The 19,311-nt window shown below is 40.1% G+C and overlaps 1 protein-coding gene and 1 long non-coding RNA gene across 2 annotated transcripts; one reads left to right on the plus strand and one right to left on the minus strand.

The window, feature by feature from the left end:
- Positions 1-1,977: 1,977 nt before the first annotated feature.
- SIRT1 (sirtuin 1) lies at positions 1,978-17,396 on the plus strand. Its single transcript, XM_027661046.1, has 8 exons — positions 1,978-2,103; positions 3,467-3,708; positions 4,921-5,073; positions 6,164-6,311; positions 8,021-8,100; positions 12,116-12,302; positions 13,654-14,214; positions 15,334-17,396. The coding sequence occupies exons 2-8, from the start codon at positions 3,496-3,498 to the stop codon at positions 15,654-15,656; spliced, it is 1,665 nt and encodes a 554-aa protein (XP_027516847.1). The 5' UTR covers positions 1,978-2,103; positions 3,467-3,495; the 3' UTR covers positions 15,657-17,396.
- Positions 10,056-12,311, minus strand: LOC113955488. The gene is made up of 3 exons (XR_003530583.1): positions 12,201-12,311; positions 11,404-11,559; positions 10,056-10,567 (listed from the first exon to the last, which is right to left on the minus strand). It is a non-coding gene; the product is annotated as an uncharacterized LOC113955488 (long non-coding RNA).
- Positions 17,397-19,311: the final 1,915 nt, after the last annotated feature.

Raw genomic sequence — 19,311 nt, forward strand, 5'->3', positions numbered from 1 at the left:
CAGCAGTCTTGACCGGTTCTTTAAATAACTTTGAGTGACACTCTTGGTTAAGATTTCAGTGACTGTGACACGAAACTAAACTATAATCTTTCTAAAAAGTTTTCTTTCAGATAACGTTTTTAAGCTTACTGGTGGGGAGCATCAGTGTGAAAGCACCTCACACTGCAAACAGATTAGGTTTTGTTGTTGATGTTCATCTTGGCTTTTTTTTTTGAGCAGTGCTTTGGGAAGACTTATTAAAAGGTATCAGACACTGCATTCTGCCAGTAAAGTCTTTACATTTTATCCTGGAATGCAGTTAAAGATATTTTTCCTTTAACTCGATAGTAAAACTCTACAGAAAAACTTCTGCCTTTGTAAGAGGAATGGAGCTATAGGATAAATGAGGAACAGCCTCGGTATTTAAAAACTCCATTGGAACAGTGCAGACCAAAGCTGATGATCTCTTACCAGTGCCTTATGTGAAGCCTTTTTGCTCAGGTCCCTCCGATTCTCAGGCGTGCTTTGCTGTGGCTGGCTTCGTTCTGGCAAGCATTATTCCTTTTAGCCCTTTGAGGAATCAAATTAATACACAGGGATTGTTACAAGTTAAACTTACGTTAGCCTGCTTGTATCTGTGACTGTTTCTTAAATCCCAGATACTGTGGCCTGTATGTGACAAGTCTTTCACAATGTAGCTTTGATTCTTTATACAGAAACCATAAAGGTCATTTTAGTTAAACTTGCACCTCACAGTTATTGATGTGTACTAATCCACTTTTTCCTTTTCCATAATGCTTAATGTGTTCACTGACATCATGCATAAGGAGGTGGAAGTGAAATGCTGTAAATTATGTAGATTAATAATAGAGTAATGTCCAAGAGCACCTGTGGCCTCAGAAGAACAAGTCAGCAAGAACACATAGCAAATTTCTGTCCTCGACCTCTTTCCGTTCTAATCAGAATAAAGTATTTATGCCAACAAGGGAAAGGACAGCATGACCTCTGAATAAAAAAATGTTGGTGTTTTGTGGTGTTTTTTATTTAAGAATCACGTGAAGTAACAGCTAGCGTAGGGGATTCTTCAGATAGAGACTGAAAACTGTTATAGTGATGCTTTGCTTGAAAGAGCATGACTGAAATTTGTTGTTCTTTGTTCATATCTTAGATTTTCAAAAAACTAAGCTACAGGTGCTGTGGCTATTTCTAATAAAGCAAATAATAAAAAGGTTTAGTAATCTAAATTCTAGGAAGCTGCTCAGGTTAGAATTTAGATTTCCTCTCCAATGTGAGCTCAGTAGCACATGCTGCAAGACAAGTGTCTCGTTCTCCTTTGGACTCCTTCATGGAGATCCAGGATGGAGTTAGACTGAGTTACTCTGGCTTAAGGCCACAGGCTGAGCTGAGGTGACTCTGGCACTGATTCAAACCCAGCTGCAGGGGCAAATGGACGAGATTAAATTAATGAAGGTGGTCCAAGGGAGCACATTTCGTGTCATAACTGAAATAAAGTGGATATGTGGTCACCTGCAGCTCAACTGCAAGGTAACACCCTCACAGAATTATGTAACTTGATTGTATCAAACACGAATTTGTGGACTTCTTTCAAAATGCTGTTAAAATGCTCTTAAAACCTAGTCAAAGATCAGTCTATAATAGTGACATGTTTACATTTTACCCAGTTTTCCAATGACCCGAATTCAGTGAGAATTCTAAGAGAAAAGGATTTTTAATTATACTTTTGAAACATTTGGATTTTTTCTAAGATGCAATATCCATAATGCCCAACACTTTACAGAATGAAGTTTCACCAAGGTCAGAACCCAGCCCACCTTAGCCCAGCGTTAAGATGGCAAATCTAGCAGTGAATCTACTGATGGCTTGAAAAGCATTTTCTGTGCCTGAGCACAGCTCATTGCAACCACATTGGAATTTCTGTGCTGTATTTAGTGATATACCTGTGCCCTTTGGGTGGGGTGTGACCCTCCTGGCTGTGCTGTCTTGCAGATAACTTCCTCCTCAGCGATGAAATCATAGCCAACGGCTTTCACTCCTGCGACAGCGACGAAGACGACAGAGCCTCACACGCAAGTTCTAGTGACTGGACCCCAAGACCACGTATAGGTAGATGCCTGTATGATGTTCTTAGATGCTCTCTGCCTCTGAACAGTTACTTAATTCTCCCCAGAATGCAAACAGTTTTATCTGTTGCAAAAAAAATTGGCAATTAGCGCTTCTGAGCAGCTTAGTGTTGTTTACTGTATCTGTATGCTATTTAAGGAGTTTAAAAATGAACCTGTTGAAACGTGCTGTATTTTGATTAAAATTGTCAATGCCTTGGTTTTTTACCTTCAGTAGAAATCCCACTATGTTCCCTATTAAAAGCATACACAGACTCACTAAATTGAACTGGTTTATGCCATACTCCTACCCTATTTATTTAGTATTCTTTAAGGAACAAGAAGAGGATTCCTGTGTGATTTTTAGGAGAGTGAGCCCTGCAGATTGACTGTGACATCAGTTTGGGAATTATTAGCTTGCATATGTTTTGCGCATTAGCAATGGAGAAGGGTGGCCACTGGGAACTCTGTACAAAGTTCCTGCCTTGCACAGGGGCCAGATCTGTGAGGAACAGTGGTTTCCAGGGGGCAGTGGGGTTGGAACTTGGAGGTGTGATAATACCCACAGCATTGGTTCTGCCAGTATTGACAAGAATAGCTGCAAGGAAACACATTGTGAGAATACAATATTCCACTTAAAACCTGCCCATGTGTTGCCTTTGCTGATCCCTCCTTATGGGATCGCTGTTAGTACCTTTTGGGTAAATACTGTATAACATTTGTTTTCTTTATATGTAACTTGCCTTAGTGATGGCTATTTGAGTCCTGTCAGTTTAGGTTTTTAAGATGTACCTATTTTCCTTCTACAGCCGTAATCTCGAGTGTTTCTGGAAGGATTGATTTGATGGTGTTAGGAGGTCATGTGTGAAATAATTACTGTTAGATGATCAAAAGAACAACAAATTCCATGGATTGCTGGGTCCTATTTGTCTATTAAAGTGATGGTTTATGGTACCACTAGAAGGTTATATCTGTGTTTGTCATCTCTTCAACTTATTCCTGTAAATACCAAATGTTGGGAAAATACAGATGAAGTCATAAAATGGAGACGCAGCGTGAAAACCCTATTGCTACATAAGTGCACCTCTAAAAGCCATTAAGTTTGCTTTGAAATGGGATTTCTACCTTGACTGACTTTCTATGAAATCCTTCATGGATTAACACAAAATAATGGTAAATAAATAAAATTCTTAGCTGCCCTATCACTTCAGAATTTAGACCAAAACATACAGGAATTTTGATGAATGGAGCATTAAATTGGATTCATAAAACTGTAGTAGCAAGCATTAATAAATGTAACAATGACCAAAATCATCTGAGTTACTTGAATCAGTTTTAATTTTTTATTTTTTTTTTTAATTTTTTAGGTCCCTACACTTTTGTTCAGCAGCACCTCATGTTGGGTACAGACCCACGGACGATTCTGAAGGACCTGCTGCCAGAAACAATCCCCCCCCCTGAACTGGATGATATGACTCTGTGGCAAATTGTGATAAACATCCTTTCAGAGCCACCAAAAAGGAAAAAAAGGAAAGATATTAATACCATTGATGATGCTGTGAAACTTCTACAGGAGTGCAAAAAGATAATGGTCTTGACTGGAGCTGGGGTATGTATTCCTGCAATGGCTGTGTGAAATTAGGCAGACAGGTGGGTTAAATACTTTCCTGCAGCATGGAGATGATGGGACCATGTCCCTGTGCTGGGTGGGAAGAGGAGGCACAGCTGGCCATGGGAAGGACTGGAGCTCAAGCTGGAAATTACACCATCTCTCCTAACAAAAAATTACTGGACATTTAAACTCTTAAACAGTTGCTTTCAAGCAAAATGGTTATGGAATAAGAACCTGTCCAGAACATTTCCTATCTAGTCATTTTTTCATTTCAAACAAAGGTAATGATTTTTTAAATAAAATCTCAGTGGATCTCTTAAAATACCAGGTGGAACTCGAGGGAATAGAAGAACGAGACTTGAAAATTAAAAAAAGAGTTGGCAGGGGGAGGATCATAAGGAGAGTTTGATCAGATTTCAGTAGACTGTTACTTTTAGTATGTGCTGCTCTATGATGGGAACAGGGTTTCTCACTGTTTTACTAAAGAATGCTTCTGAACTGTTGCACATTTGCAGCTCTTACCTGTGTACCAGATCATTTTTTGCTTCTGTTGTTCACACACAGATGGTATGACACGATTCAGATCAGTTTTTCAAAGAGCACTGCTATTCTTGTTACCCAGTCTTGCTGTCTTGCTCTCAATACTTTCATACACCTGTTTCTCCTCCTCTTCCCATGGTATTTTGAGGTAGTCTGAGACAATAATATTACTCCTTATTGACTACTACAATGCTTTGATAAACAATATTTATTAATAAACAATTTTTATCAAAAGAAGTTTATCCTTCAAAAGTAAGAATCTATTGTGTTACTGTGTTAGCACGAAAAAAAATTAAAAATATCAACCACCTTTTCTAGGCCTGAGCTGGCAGATGAGTGAATGCTTACTAAAGAAATTTAATGCAACAATATTCAAAACTTTTGTTCACATTTTACAAAAGTTCCAGTGGTAAACGCAAGTGGTAAACAAACTGTGTTTCTGTGCTGCTTCCCCTGCTTGTGGTTTGGGAATTGTTATATTGTCCCCCCACTCTCCCAAAAAAAAAAGAAAAAAAAGGAAAGAAAAATAAATACAGAGAACCCAGAGTGGTTTTGTTCTTAATGTCTCTGAGCATACAGAAGTGTGGTTTCCCGGAGTTTTTATCACAGCAGCTCTTTATAGCCCTATATGTAGTTTCACTTACTTCAGATTGCAAAACTGTGTTTCAGGTGTCTGTGTCTTGTGGAATACCTGACTTTAGATCCAGAGATGGCATCTATGCACGCCTTGCTGTAGACTTCCCAGACCTTCCAGATCCTCAAGCAATGTTTGATATAGAATATTTCAGAAAGGATCCCAGACCCTTCTTTAAGTTCGCAAAGGTATGGTTTTCCAGCAGTTCTTGGCCAGCAAAGACGGATAACAAGATTAAAATGCATAAAGCAGATATAAAACTAGAAGTATTTAGCAACATTCTTTCTTTTTTTTTTATTCTTTAAGCTTGTTTTTACTGTTCCTGTTGGAAGTTCATGATACACACAACCATTCTAGATAGTTGAAAAGATATTAGTGATATTAAACACTTTCAAAAGCAGCAAGTACATCTCCTAGACAAGAAGGAATTGTAGAAGCTGTAGTCATATGTGAAACAAAAAAACCCCATTGCATACAGTCTGCAATTTCCTTGGAACAAAACAAAATCAAACTCAAAATACAAGAATTTCTACAGGACCAGTAAGGACTTGTGAAAATCAATCGCCGCTAGTTGTGCTCACTCGTCCTTCCCTTTGCTCACAATTTTTACTACTGCTCTGTTACATTACAAAGATTGAAAAAGAAAATGTAGTGCATTCTCTGAAAGCTTCCTATCCAGATAACCATATTTTGATGCTCATTAGTATAATCAGTTCCTTCGGTTTTTAATATTAAAAAGCACACACACACCTAGAACCACGAAATAGCCCCCCCAAAGACCACAAAACAAAAAAATGCCATAGCAAGCAAAAAAATCAACATACTTAAAGCCTGTCTATACATAGGTTTTGGCAGAAAAGCCCAAATCCAATTAAGCTGATAATTTTTTTTTTAAACTTTTTAAATTCTTCTTCTCCTGTCCATCAGAATATGTGTTTCAATTTACAAACATTGATGTTACTTGACACTTCAAAAGGAAAACAAAGCTTTCCTATTCCAGAATTATCAAAACCAGAAAGAGATCTAAATGTTGCTTTTATGCTGTGTAAAGAACAAAATACCAACTTGCAAAGAGCAGTTCACCTTGATGTGATCAGGAGCTGAGCTGTGGAAGGAAGGGTTGGATCCAGAGCAATGGGAAAGTGCCCAGGGAGTGACAGCACGAACTGCTGACATGATCAGTGGTGACAGGATTTAGCTCAGTGTGAAATGCTGCCGTTAAAATAAAGACACCATGTATCTCTCTACACTTTTCTAATGTGCTTCTGAATTCCCTAGGAAATCTATCCAGGACAATTCCAGCCGTCTCTCTGTCACAAGTTCATAGCTTTGATGGATAAAGAAGGAAAACTACTTCGCAACTATACTCAGAACATAGACACACTGGAACAGGTTGCAGGAATCCAAAGGATAATACAGTGTCATGGTTAGTGGGTTTAGTTTCACTTATTTTACATGTAGGAATTGTTCTGACTGATGCACGTGACAAGGTAACTGCTGCTGGAATTTAACTTTTTTTCCCTTGAATTCCTGTCTCTTGCCAACAAACATTCTGCTTTTAAAATGTTGAAATTTCTTTTTGGGTAGCTGAAGTATTTAAATTAGAAGTGTTTTAAATGGGAATACTTCTTTCAGAAGTTGAGCTTGGTAAACAGTGGTGTCTGTGTATCAGTGAAGATCCACATTCTCTTTGCACAAGTTTAGACCACAACTTCTAAACTGCATTTGGTGCTTCTTGATCTGTATAAGAACATAGTGTGGAAATCAGTCTTGTCACAGGTCCCTCTCACTACCTGTCAATGAAATGGGAATCTGGCTGTTACCTGTCTCTTTATTTAGGTTCCATTCCACTGAAATCTTGAAATATTCTGACACTTCAGTGACTTCACCTCGTATAAAACACTGTGAGTTAATCACCAGTTCAGGTGAACTGAAGATCATCTTGTTACACCTTCAGTGTCACCCACACTGTAACTATGATGCCAAACGAAGTGGAATTGCTTCAGTTGCTCAATAGGCTTTCCATTTCCAAGGACTTGCATATGTCAGGCTGAAAGTCCAAAGATTCATTTTTAAGGAAAGGATGCAGAAAATTAGTTGTTAAAGGGCACGTTTGGATCATTTAGTAAACTTCTGGCAGATGAATTGTCTAAAACCAGTGTTGTCCTATTTGTAAGGCACATCACTGCTCAAGCTCCCCGTTTTTCTGGTTGCACACTGCAGTGATGAGACTGCAGACCATCTTTAGTGTATGTCCTGTGTAAGGTGACTTTAAATTAAATAGATTCTTTAAAAACATGCTAGGCACTTTGAGATTTTGAAGCCTTTGGGAATTAGTAAAGGTTGTTTCGAGCACATCAAGCTTTATCAGACATACAGTTGCTGTTCTTTACCAAATGATCTTTGACTAATGGTAGTGGCTAAGGAGAAACTGAAACACTTATGTAAGGGTTAATACACTTAATACTGCTGTATTTATTCTACCTTTTTTCTCTGGCTGTGGCAGTGGCTAGTTAATCGCGAGTAGTTAAAAAGGAACCTTGCAGTGATTTGGGGACTTCACACGTGAACCTTTGGACCCATTTCTCACTGCAGACATACAGTAAAGTTTCTGCTGTGAAAATTGGTGTCTGAGATGCATTTTCTGAATTTAAAATGGCTCTTGCATTCAACCAATACATCTGGAATTAGACTGTATTCCTTGCCACTGCTGTAGCTGAGTGTTTGGAGGCCGTGGCCTGCTGGCTATGCATGGCTTGTGCATGGGGCAGCAAACTTGTTGGTCAAGTCCTTCTGATGTGAAAAGTAATTCACGTAATAGAGTTGCAAGTGGTTAGCAACAGATGCCTCAGAGAGGGTTAGGTCTGCTAGCCTGACAAGCATGTCCCTAACATGCTGTATAAAGGTCTGAATTATTACTTTAAGCTACTCTTAAAACAAGATTTCTGCTGACTAACATCTAGAAGAACGAATTTTAGTGTTACAAGTATCTCCATAATTTTACATTACTTTTTTTAATGCTTGATTTCTGTAGCACTGCAATATAACAGCCTTTGTGTCAAAACAGCTTGGGCAAAAAGACCAAATCCGAATGACTGAAAATCCTGATTCTACCATACTGGTTTTTCCCCTCAGGTTCCTTTGCAACAGCTTCCTGCCTGATCTGTAAATACAAAGTTGATTGTGAAGTTGTTCGAGGAGATATTTTCAATCAGGTAAAAAATTCACTTTAACTCACTGCATCTTTCTAATAATAAGTAAGTAAAACTTACTTTTCTCTCAAAAAACCAAACCCCAAAATATCACACTGGGATTGCTTAAAAGATCTGCTTCTAGAAGGCTCCATATCTTTGCATATTCAGAGAATTTTAGCATTTCCTCTGGTATCTAAAAGTATGCTAAAATACTGTACTGCAAAAATTAGGTAATGGGAAAAATCAGAACAAAACCTTAAGAGTCTATTTTTAATGACACCTCTGAGAAAAGGAGAGGCTAAATGGTAAGTAGTAGAAACTTGGATTTATATTTGTTTTGTGTTAACCTGAACTCTCAGTCACACAGAGAAAGCAGTCTTAGCCTTTTATAACATTGGCTGCTCTTTGAGCATTTACCTGTGCTAAAAATGTGTTTAAACAGCAGCTGATGCATGGAGAGATTGCTAACCACAGAGCAGGTGCTGAGCAAGGATCAAATGAGCTGCTGGCTGTTGCTTTTTGGGACTCCTGTACTATTCCATGGTCCGAACTCCCCATGTGTGGGTGTGAAGTGCCCTGGGGCCATGCAGGAGTTGGTTCTGTTCTGTCAGAGCAGATGAACCTTTGACTTGGCAAGACCCTCTTTGCCTTTCTTCCTCTTCTTTTGAAGGAACAGAGGTGATGGTTCTGTGATCAAAAAGATCTTGTTTATACAAATGAAAGGGGACTCTTTCTGCAGGCTTGTGTGTTTTTGATAAATGCTCTAGAGTCCACATTTGCAACTTTAGACGAGAAACGTCTAAAGGGATGTAAATCCTTCAGGTATCACATTTAAAACAGAGCTCAATGAAAGCATTTCAGAAGAGTTGTTTTGAGTTAAAGCTTTGAGAAAGGTGAATCTCATAAGCCTGAAGCCTTGTAACACTGAAATATTGAATGTGAAATATAGTTTTCTTTGTTATTAAGAGTATTATTTTTGAGAACTTTTTATCTTACAGATGTTTGCTGCTCCTTTGCCTTCAAAGCCAGCTGGCTGGAGTTTAGGTTTTCTTCCTCCTAAGCATGTTGTAATTTTCTGTTTGGATTGTTAGTCTACTTTTCCAAGCACCACTTGAACCATTGGGTGTTCGTATGCTGAACCAAACTTGTGCCAGGGGTCAGGAATGGCAGTGCCAGGCAGTGGAGAGATGCAGCCTGTAGCAATTCTTCTGCCTGATGTGCCCAAAGAGGGTTCTCTCACACAAGATGAGCCTCAAGGAGCTTCTTACACTCAGTCTCTCAGCTCTGATCTTGCAGTACTGTTGCCAGGTACATCTTCCCAGGGCAGGCCCTGGCTGTGATACTGAACTGTTTTCATAATGCAAATAAATATGGGCATTGCTAAATACAATTTCACAAAATACGAAATAGAGCAATTGAAAGAAAACATGTCTTTCCTCCTTTATACCTGAAAAAAAAATTCTATTTACCATCATTATCTTTATTCCATAGCCCGCATTTCTCAACCCAGTGCTATGCAGCATCTTTGGCTGTTGCCTCTCTAAAATACAGAATTTGGTTCCTGATGTATCAAAGGAAGCCTTTTCTGTACTTACAAAACAAAACACTGTTCATTTCAACAGCTCTGTTCTCTAACAAATCCCCCTTGACAAAAATGGTTTTGGCTCCTGGCTCCCAATGGATAGTCCAGGTTCTAGTCTCTGCTGTCCTCCACAGCTTGGAAGTTCAGTTATACATGGCCCCAGGTCCTTAGTTTTCCCCTAGAAATACTTGTCCTTTGCTCTGGCCAACATCTTTCTGCCAGGATTTCCTTTCAGCAGGTTACAGACTGAGAATTGTTTGAGATCATCTGTTTAGACAAATGCTGCTCTTCTTTCATTTGCCCCTTTGGAGATACAGTGCTGTAGAATGATTCCCTCTTGTATACAACCATCCTTCTGGATGAGAAACAGCAGCAGGTATAAAGCACACAGAACATCCAAGGAAAACAACTGTCAGTCACTTCCAAAAATATCACTTTTACTTTTGGCTATTTTTGGCAGCTTCAAGAACTGGTAAAAGGGTCTCAGATTTAGGAGGAAAGGGCCCAAGAATTGGAAAACATGCACCAGTTTTTGGCTATTCTTAAGCCAGTGTAATCTTTACTAATCTCATTTTTAATATATGGGTAACATCAATAGTGAGAAACTCCATTTCTCTTCAGTTAGAGAAATGCATCAGCAGAGATGGTGGGGGTTTGGGGGAGCTGCTTCTCCATGGAAAGAGGACCCTATTAGAGGCAACTGAGTGGCCAGTTTTGTAGCTTTAACTTCTTGGTATCAATTTCAGCTCTTGGAATAAATCTCCCCCTTTACTGATGACCTCTTGAGGATTAGCAGAGAAAAGCTGGTGAGTAGTGTAGCGTTGAAATGCATTTAGGGGTCATTACAGTGACTTGGATAATTTCAATAGGGACAGAGATCCACTAAGTCTCAAGTCACTGGACTTGCTGTGAGAAATGATGGAAACAGAGTTAGTATTACTTGGTCTTTTTAAATCAGAAGTCAGAGGTCTTCATTTTATCTTCCTCCTAACACAGAGCAAATTATTTACCCTCTGTAACCTTCCGAAAGTGCAAAGGCATCACTGACATCAACAAAAGAGATAGCAGGGGAAAAATCTTAAGAAAAGTATAAGCTGTTTGTATAAGCTTTTTTCCTAATATGTAAAGATCAGAGGAAGAAGTTCAATATTCATTCTAGCCATCTGCTCCTTTTTGGGGAATTCTTTAGTTGGTTTCCCTTAAGTGTGGGGTTACTGGATGCTATTTAGCTTGGGTACAGGGTGAAGGTTTCCTCTAGCTCTTGTGCCATATTGCTTCTTAGGCATCCCTCCCACAAGGTTTCTTTGTTCAAAGACTTAAATTTTGGGAAAGGTCCTTTGACACTAGAGAAAGCCTTCTACTTGTGATGTTTTCTCATTTGGAGAGTATTGTCTTCTGTCCCACTGCAGGCATCCATAGAACTAATTCTTTGATTTAAACTTTCTGCATTCTATATTATTTTTTTCTGCAGCTGTTCTCTGTACAAGAGGGACTTCTTGTGCAATTAAATGTCAGTTATCAGATATTTTCATATTACAGTAGGTAATATCCATCTCTTTACACCTTTATAGCTCTAATTTATAGGTTGTGGTGATTGCTATAGGATTGCAGCTACATTTAGCTCCTTAGATTTATTCTGGAGCATCATATTTTAACACTATAGCTGAGAAGACTTGAACTATTTAAAAGGGAAATTGCTGAGTAGTAACTGAAGTATTGTCTGTAGCAGATCTATCACTCACCTTCTTGCTTCTCTTCTCTCTGAAAAAGTCTTAAGATAAGAAAGAGTTGAAAGAGGTCCCAAAGATCAGAAAACCCTCTGCTTTCAGGAGGAAAGGGAGTCTATTCTTCGCAAACATAACTCTCATCCACTTCTGTCAGCAAATGAGGATTCTGCTCTGTTTTTGGAGGAATTGGAAAAGTTTTAAATGGAGACCAAAGAAAAGTTCTGTCCTTTTCTCATCCTGTCTGCTTTTAGCCAGCTGCCTGCCACAGTGCCCTGTTGCTTTGTGTGTATAACACTCGTGCCCTTTTGGAGGAGAAACTAGAGGTAAAGCTCTACAATAGACTGAGTAGGAAGGGCTTTGTTTTGAATGGAAAGTGACAGGGAAACCTAAGTTTTTGCTCTGATTATACCAAGGAATATACGTTCCTATCAAATGGGAGGGGATTGCCTGTTGGTGCTGAGCATGACTTCTGGACTTCGGCTTAACTGTCAGATAAGAACTGTGCTGTAGATCTGCCTGGTTTCTCCCTCTTTATTCCTGCTGTAGCTTTATTTCCCTCTGCAGGCTAGAGTAAGGAATGTGCTTGTCTGTACATCCACAGAAAAACGGGATGAGGAAATATCACTGAAACTTCCCTGTCTTTTGCCAAGTCTCTGTGAAATGCCTAAACCTGACCTTTTCCAAGGCACAGCCTCGTCCTGCAGTAACAGGTGGTGTTGTGGTGCAGGTTGTGCCCCGATGTCCCAGGTGCCCCCCCGATGAGCCGCTCGCCATCATGAAGCCCGACATTGTGTTCTTCGGGGAGAACTTACCCGAGCAGTTCCACCGGGCCATGAAGTACGACAAAAACGAAGTTGATCTCCTCATTGTCATTGGGTCTTCGCTGAAAGTAAGACCAGTAGCATTGATTCCAAGTAAGTGACTATCTCTGGTAGTATTTTCTTCCAAAAGTTTGAATCAAAAGTGAAATTCTCAGTTAGGAGCTGAGAAGCTAAGGAACGCTTTCGGCTCTTTTCAGTGAGGGAACTTGATTAAGCATCAAGTAAGATGAAAGCTGCTTTACTATGTAAAGCTGAAATGCAGAATAGAGAAAGTAGCAAATTTTAAGTGCTTTTGCTATAGTCCAGGTAGATCTCAAGGAAATGAAATGATAATCTGAAAAAGTACTCTTGTAAAACTTGAATGACTTTGTTCTAAGACTCAGTTAATTTCTCTCCCTGCTTGCAATATGCTTCCATAGTTACTTGAAAGATTTAGAAAGGAGTCATCTCAAAAGACCTAAATGGAGTATCAAAAAAATCAGATCAGGCACATTAGGTATGTGAATTGTAGCTTATTTTAAAGTCACTATTAAGTGGCACAGAGTGGGCATAGTATAGCGTGTCACCACTTGCGTCCTTAGCTTTTAAAGTGATGTGGAAAAACATCTCTGCTAATATATGTTACAGGAAAATGCCTTTCAGGAAGGCTGAGAAATTACCATTACAGGTGATTTATTTGTCTACTGAGTGAAAGACTTACTGGTACTAAAGAAATTCTCTTCACATGTAAGCCTGAGAAGGACATGTGCTTAGCATCTGCTAACTGGGACCAGTAACTCACCCACAGCCTTTGCAGGAACAGCCTCTTCACTGTACAAGAGGCAGAGCCCAGTGTTTAGGCTGATGGGAATTGCATAAGGACTGGAAAGTTTCCCTCTGCTATACAAACCACTGCTCTTTCTGTGCCTTAGAAGTAGATTTCATTAGTTTGGTCTGTGAGGAGTCCATGCTAGGTCATCAAACCTCGTGGGTTTGGGAAGCCTAAACGTCAGAAATGGGTTGAACAACCCTGTACAACCTGGAAATATTTTGACTTAATTAAAGGGGTGTAATTTACCATTGGTATATTCCTCATGTTCACTTAAGTAATAAAACAAATGCATGAAATCAACATAATTCTAAGAGATTATAGTACTAATTTTAATCTTTAACACTTGACCAAACATTACTAGAGTCATTATTTCTGTGCATGTGTTTCTCAATGATTGAGGAATATTAACTGGAAAAAACAGGAAGAAAAATATTGTCTAAGCAGGCTACAGAGAGCACTGGACCTCAGACTGCTGTTGTTAAATTTGGGATTTGCTTGGCTTCTTCCTGATCTGGCTAATTTGGTCCTGTTGCAAGGGAAGGTAAAGAGAAGCCTGAGGAGTCAAGCTTTCTAAGATCTCTGATGAAAGTAAAGCTGGAGTGACTCCCTTTGAATTCTCTTTTCTGTGCATAGGTTCCATCCCCCATGAAGTGCCTCAGATCTTAATTAATAGGGAACCTTTGCCTCATCTACACTTCGACGTGGAGCTTCTCGGAGACTGTGACGTTATTATTAATGAATTATGTCAAAGGCTGGGTAGTGAATACACAAAACTTTGCTACAACTCGGTAAAACTGTCAGAAATAACAGAAAAGCCTCCACGACCGCACAAGGAGCTCGAAGTGCTCTCGGCTGAGCTACCGCCTACCCCTCTGAACATTTCTGAAGGCTCCAGCTCACCAGGAAGAATGACTCCACCAGATACTGCAGTGGTGTCTTCAGAACACCCACCTGAATGTAAGGTAGAAAACTGTGAGCTTGCCTCCGAAACTAAATGGACCTGCTCAGAGGAGAAGCTTCAGGACACACAGACGTCGTCAGAAAACCCCGAAAATCCTGCTAGCGAGCAAATGAACTCTGAAACAATGAAGGAAAATGGATCTAACAACGGAGAAAATAAGGAAAAGAATGAAATATTGAAGAAGTGCTGGGTAAACAGATCTGCAAAAGAACAGATTAGCAAAAGGCTGGATGGTAAGTGTTAAGTCATTTCAGTATTTTGCATTTTTTTGGAAGAGATGTTTATGCTAGACTTACTTTAAAGCAATAAATAAGTTACTCTTGAGGGAGTAAGTGGGTTTTGGTGGTTAGTTTTGTTCAGACAAGTGTCTACATAACTCTCATTGTACCATTTATTTCTTTTGGAGAAGCCGATAGGAAATGGGTTTTGTATTTCATAATAGGTTTTACAATCAGTGATTACATCCTTACTTAAAAGACCAAGGTTTAGGAGGCTGAAGGTAAGTATCAAAAAATAAATCCATTTCCAGCACTTTGAAATGCATTTTCAGAAAAACTGGTTTGATCCTCAGGTGTTCAGAAGCTGCTCACACTAGGTCATGATTTGGTATGGCAGTAGAGCTGAAAGATGAAGCCATGACAGCAGCTGAAAGCAAGTCTCACAGCTGGAGTGAGGCACATTTTGAAGGAAACTTTAGGCTTTCCAAGAAAGCCCTCCAATCTCTTAACTGATGTGAGGGGTTAGGTATGAAATTGCAATGTTCCAGAGCAAAGGCTGGTTTCAGACTTTGTCACATATTCTGTGCAGGGGTTCCCATTCTGTCATGGGTAATGGAAATCTAGCTGTGAATATTTCCCATGAAAAAACCCTGACTGACACTTGTTAATGTAATAATTTTGAGGTGGACTGGTGTCACCTGGGTTAATTTTAAGCAAGTAACAGTTTCTATCTGCCCCAAGGTTCATTCCACAGGCAGTGGAGGGACGTCTGCCCTCCAGCAGCTGAATCATCTCCTCTGTGTTAGACATTTGTCTTACAGTGGGATGATTCCTTCTTGCAGTGCCTGTTCTGATGAAAAAAGCTGCTAAACATTAAGTATAAATGCTCTTTGGTGTCAAAAGGATGGGGGAGAAGGAACACTGAGCTTTCTGGTGAAGCATTTGTTTTGTGCTTTGTAATAAACACACATACATTGACATAAATGCTTTTCTCGTGTCATCCCATCTGTCAGTTAAGCTTCACTGTGGAAAATAAAAACACACATATGCAGATACCTTCTAAGCAGAAGTCTGACAGATCCTGTGTGAATCATTTACTTGAGCCTTTTGTTGAGTGTTGGAATTCTGTTTCAGGCACTCAGTATCTGTTTCTGGCACCCAACCGCTACATTTTCCACGGTGCTGAGGTTTACTCCGATTCCGAGGACGACATCATATCTTCCAGCTCCTGTGGGAGCAGCAGCGAGAGCGGCTCATGTCGCAGTCAGAGCTTGGATGTGGAGGACGAGAGCGAGATCGAGGAGTTTTATAATGGCATCGAGGACGAGGATGCTCCCGACAGGGAAGAGGAACCTGGCTTTGGGGAAGATGGAGCCGAGCAGGATGAATCGGCAGCTGATGGATCAGCCTATACAAATGAAGCTGCAGGGACTGAACATCCAAGCAACGCGTTGTAAAGTGATCGCTGACTGGTTACAGGAACTTTCCACCAGCATTAGGAGCTTTGGCATGTCAGAATGAATGTTTACGTCTGAATTTAGAGCAACAAAACCATAAGGATGTAGTGTTTATAAATAACTAAAACAGATTTTCATGCTTAGTTTTTTACCTTTTTCAATAAAAATCTATTACTGCGCACTCAACACTAACTCATCTTTTTTTTAAGGTACCAGGATTATCTAAACAACTGTCACTGTTCACTTTTAAGTTCATCTGTCCAATCAGGCATCCATGTATATAATACATATTTTTGCTTAATAAATTTCAGCTTATATTATTTTTAAACCGTTTTGAAAAAGCCATTGGAATGTTAAACTAATATAAAGGGAACAGCTAATTTAGACCAAAGAATGGTATTTTCACACCTCTTGCTTTGTAACACTTTGGTTTATTTAAAACCTTCTTATGCTTCTGCTAAACCTTTCATTCACACCTAGTCTGTCATTAAACACTGGCATTTTCTAAGACCTACTGTGGCAGCTAATTTTTTTTTTTTGCTTTTGCAGTTACTTTGTATGTTTGAGACATACTTAAATGCGAGCAGATAGTGGAATGGAAACAAGACAGGGAGTACTTGAGGAATCCAATGTTTTTTAGACTGATCAAGAAGTGCTGTGAAAATGCTTAGGTTGCTGAATTAATACTTCCTGTGGACACAAGGCGATGTTGACCCTGGCTCCTTAGAAATTAGAATCTGGCATTTAAACAAAAAGGATCCCCCCCAGTAGGAGTCTGTCACGCTGGGTACAGCAGTCACATCTAGGGTAGCTTGCATTATAAATAGCATTTGATAAATTGCCAAGGCTCTAATGTGGAAGCAGAGTTCAGAACAGTGTTTCTACCAGCATGTGAGAAGGCGCAAAAAATTAAGCTTTTCCTTTGTACTTGATGCAACAAAACCAGGAGAAACTGCCTCAACTACCCAGAGCCTCCATTTACGCTGCCAAGCGGCTCGACATGGATTAACAACCTGCTGGTTTGAGGTCTCAGGCTGGGAAAGTCACTTCCCAGCTGCTGTAGCTCCACCTTACATATGGAAAGCAAAGCGGCTTCTCCCATTCTGATGTCTCAAGTGCTAGGCTGCCTTAAAACTGGGTGTTGCAAATGTTCATGTGCTGATTGTTTCCAAGCCTTTAGAGCTACTTTGTAAAGTTGCACAGTGCAGTAGTAAATGAAACAGGATTTTTCTCTAAACCACTTTTTCAACATTGGCCCAAATGAACTCTAAAATGTAGATTATTCATATACTTTGCTTTAATATTTATTACATTTTGGAAGATGTATAGTAGCTGTTCTTGGAACATAAGATACATCAGTTAATAAATATTTAAGAACAGCCTCCTGTATTCATCGGGAAATGCTGGCATGTTGTCTCATGGTCCAAATTTAACACAGCTCTTATTTGGCTACACTAAAGAATGCAATATGTTTAGTTTTCACTTGCATGTCACAATGTATTAGTTTGTGCTCTAGGAGATATTTTAAATTGAAATACTTTGTTTTAAATTATTTTTACAGTGAGGATTGTTTTCTGCTCTTTTATATTGTATATAGTGTCTTTTATGTAATCTACTGGCATATGTTTTGTAGAAGACTGTTTAAAATGACTGGCTATCTTCCTGCAACTTTTGGAAATACAAAACCAGTGTTTTATACTTGTACACTCTGTTCTAAAGTCTATTAAAACTGTCATTTGATTCCTGGTTTCTGTTAATTTCTAGTTATATCTTAAAAACAAAGATGCCCTATAAAGTCAAGGTATAATCCTAGCTAATGGAAGGCATTACAGAGGAAATGCTTTTCCCATCTGGTCCGTGAGCAAAGAAAAAGCCTGAATGTTCTGCATTTTGTTCTTTCTTGTGTCTTTGCCAATATTATCTGAACGGTAGAGGAACCCTAAACTATAATCACAGAGTCACAGAATATTCTGAGTTGGAAGGGACCCACAGAGATCACTGAGTCCAAATCTCAGGGTACAGTATGTTCCCGTACTCCTCCATTTCACACATTGCCCTTTCCCCTCAGTGAAGATGTTGTCTTTCAATAATGCTTACAACAATAACAAGATAAATGCTGAGAATGAGGAAACATTTCCTATCACAGCTTTTTGTCATTCCTAAGTACTCAACACCTCACATGAAATTCGTCTGGAAGCATGGAAAAGCATGTTCAGGTCCAGCTGTAATTTGTATGATCTCAATAAAGGAGATAACTTATTTTTCTCATAATTTGCATTACTACTATAGAAAAGTATCTTAGCCCTTAGTATTTATATTAAACAGATGCACTGAAAAAAAGCAAAGTCCAAGCATTTGTTTAATAAGTCATTCCCTAGTCCCCTTCCAGTCTATTTCGATACATTAGACACAATAATGACCTTGCAAAAGTATTTCAAGTGATGGAAAAGAAGTCCATATTTTAAAATCTTGTCATAATTATTTCTTTATAGCCATTTATTCTCTAGGAGTCTGTCTTGAATCCAGTACATTTTTAATTAGTATTTTCGATTATGGAAAATACATAATGTTTTTAAATGCATGAGACAGCAAAGGGTCTGAAAACATCCAGTTAAGAGGGGCTCTAAAAGTACAAAATTCTAATGAAACCAGCATTCAGATTCAAATTGGAAAACTCAGAAAAGTTTGAAAAAAGGAAGACACACTGAGTACCTCAAGTTTCAGTATCTCTGCTTAAATATCAAACCAGAACAGTCCAACTGAAAAGGAGTTGCATTTATTTGCATAATCTACTTATCTACAAAGTGACTGGAGAATAAAAGCCTTTTAAACAACAGCCCAAGCAAACTCTAGCAAGGCACACCTTAAGCCTCTATTCATCCTGCCTTGGAGATGGTGAAAGCAGATGCAAGGCCACAGGTCTTTAAGCTTTTTAAGAGACACAAACTCGAGTGTTCTGTGAGCACGGACTGTTGTTTTTACTCTCACAAGAGCACGGCAGACTCGGCTTCCCTGCACACCCCAATTCCACACGCCCCAGAGCCACAGCCCGGGCTCTCTCCGAGCAACCCCTGCACCACAATCCCCTGTGACGGAGCCACTGGCAAAGCAAACACGGGGCAACTACAAATTAAGTTACAGATTTCAGATATTCCTCGGACGCTTTTGAAAGCCACAAAACCCCACAGCTCCAGCCCCCGCACTCCCTGCCCGGCCCGCAGCCCCACTCACCGCGGGGCAGCGGCGCCAGGATCCGGCGGCACGGAGGGACCGGGGCGGGACACGAGGGAGCCCCGCGGGTGCCAGGACGGGACCGTGGGGACCCCCGGCCCCGGCCGGCCTTAGCGGGACGCTGCAGCACCGGCGAGGCTGCCGCGCCCAGCGCAGCCCCCTCCCGCGGCAGCCCCCTCCCCTCGCCCAGCAGCCCGCGGAGGTTCCTCTTGCTCTGTAGCGGCTCCACTGAAGTTGCTCCGCATCCCCGCTGGGCTCCACACAGGAGGACTGGCCTCAGTCCCAGTGGGGCATCACCACCCTCTTGCCCCAAACTTGAAAATTCTCCGAGCATTCACTACTGGGCACTGGGAGAAATCCCCAATTCTCTCCAGAGCCTGAGCGCTGCGTTACCACACCAGCCTGTGGGCCAGAGAACCCCTCC

The sequence above is a fragment of the Corapipo altera genome, unplaced genomic scaffold (assembly GCF_003945725.1).
Source record: "Corapipo altera isolate COAL_440 unplaced genomic scaffold, ASM394572v1 133, whole genome shotgun sequence".
Classification (NCBI taxonomy): Eukaryota; Metazoa; Chordata; class Aves; order Passeriformes; family Pipridae; genus Corapipo; species Corapipo altera.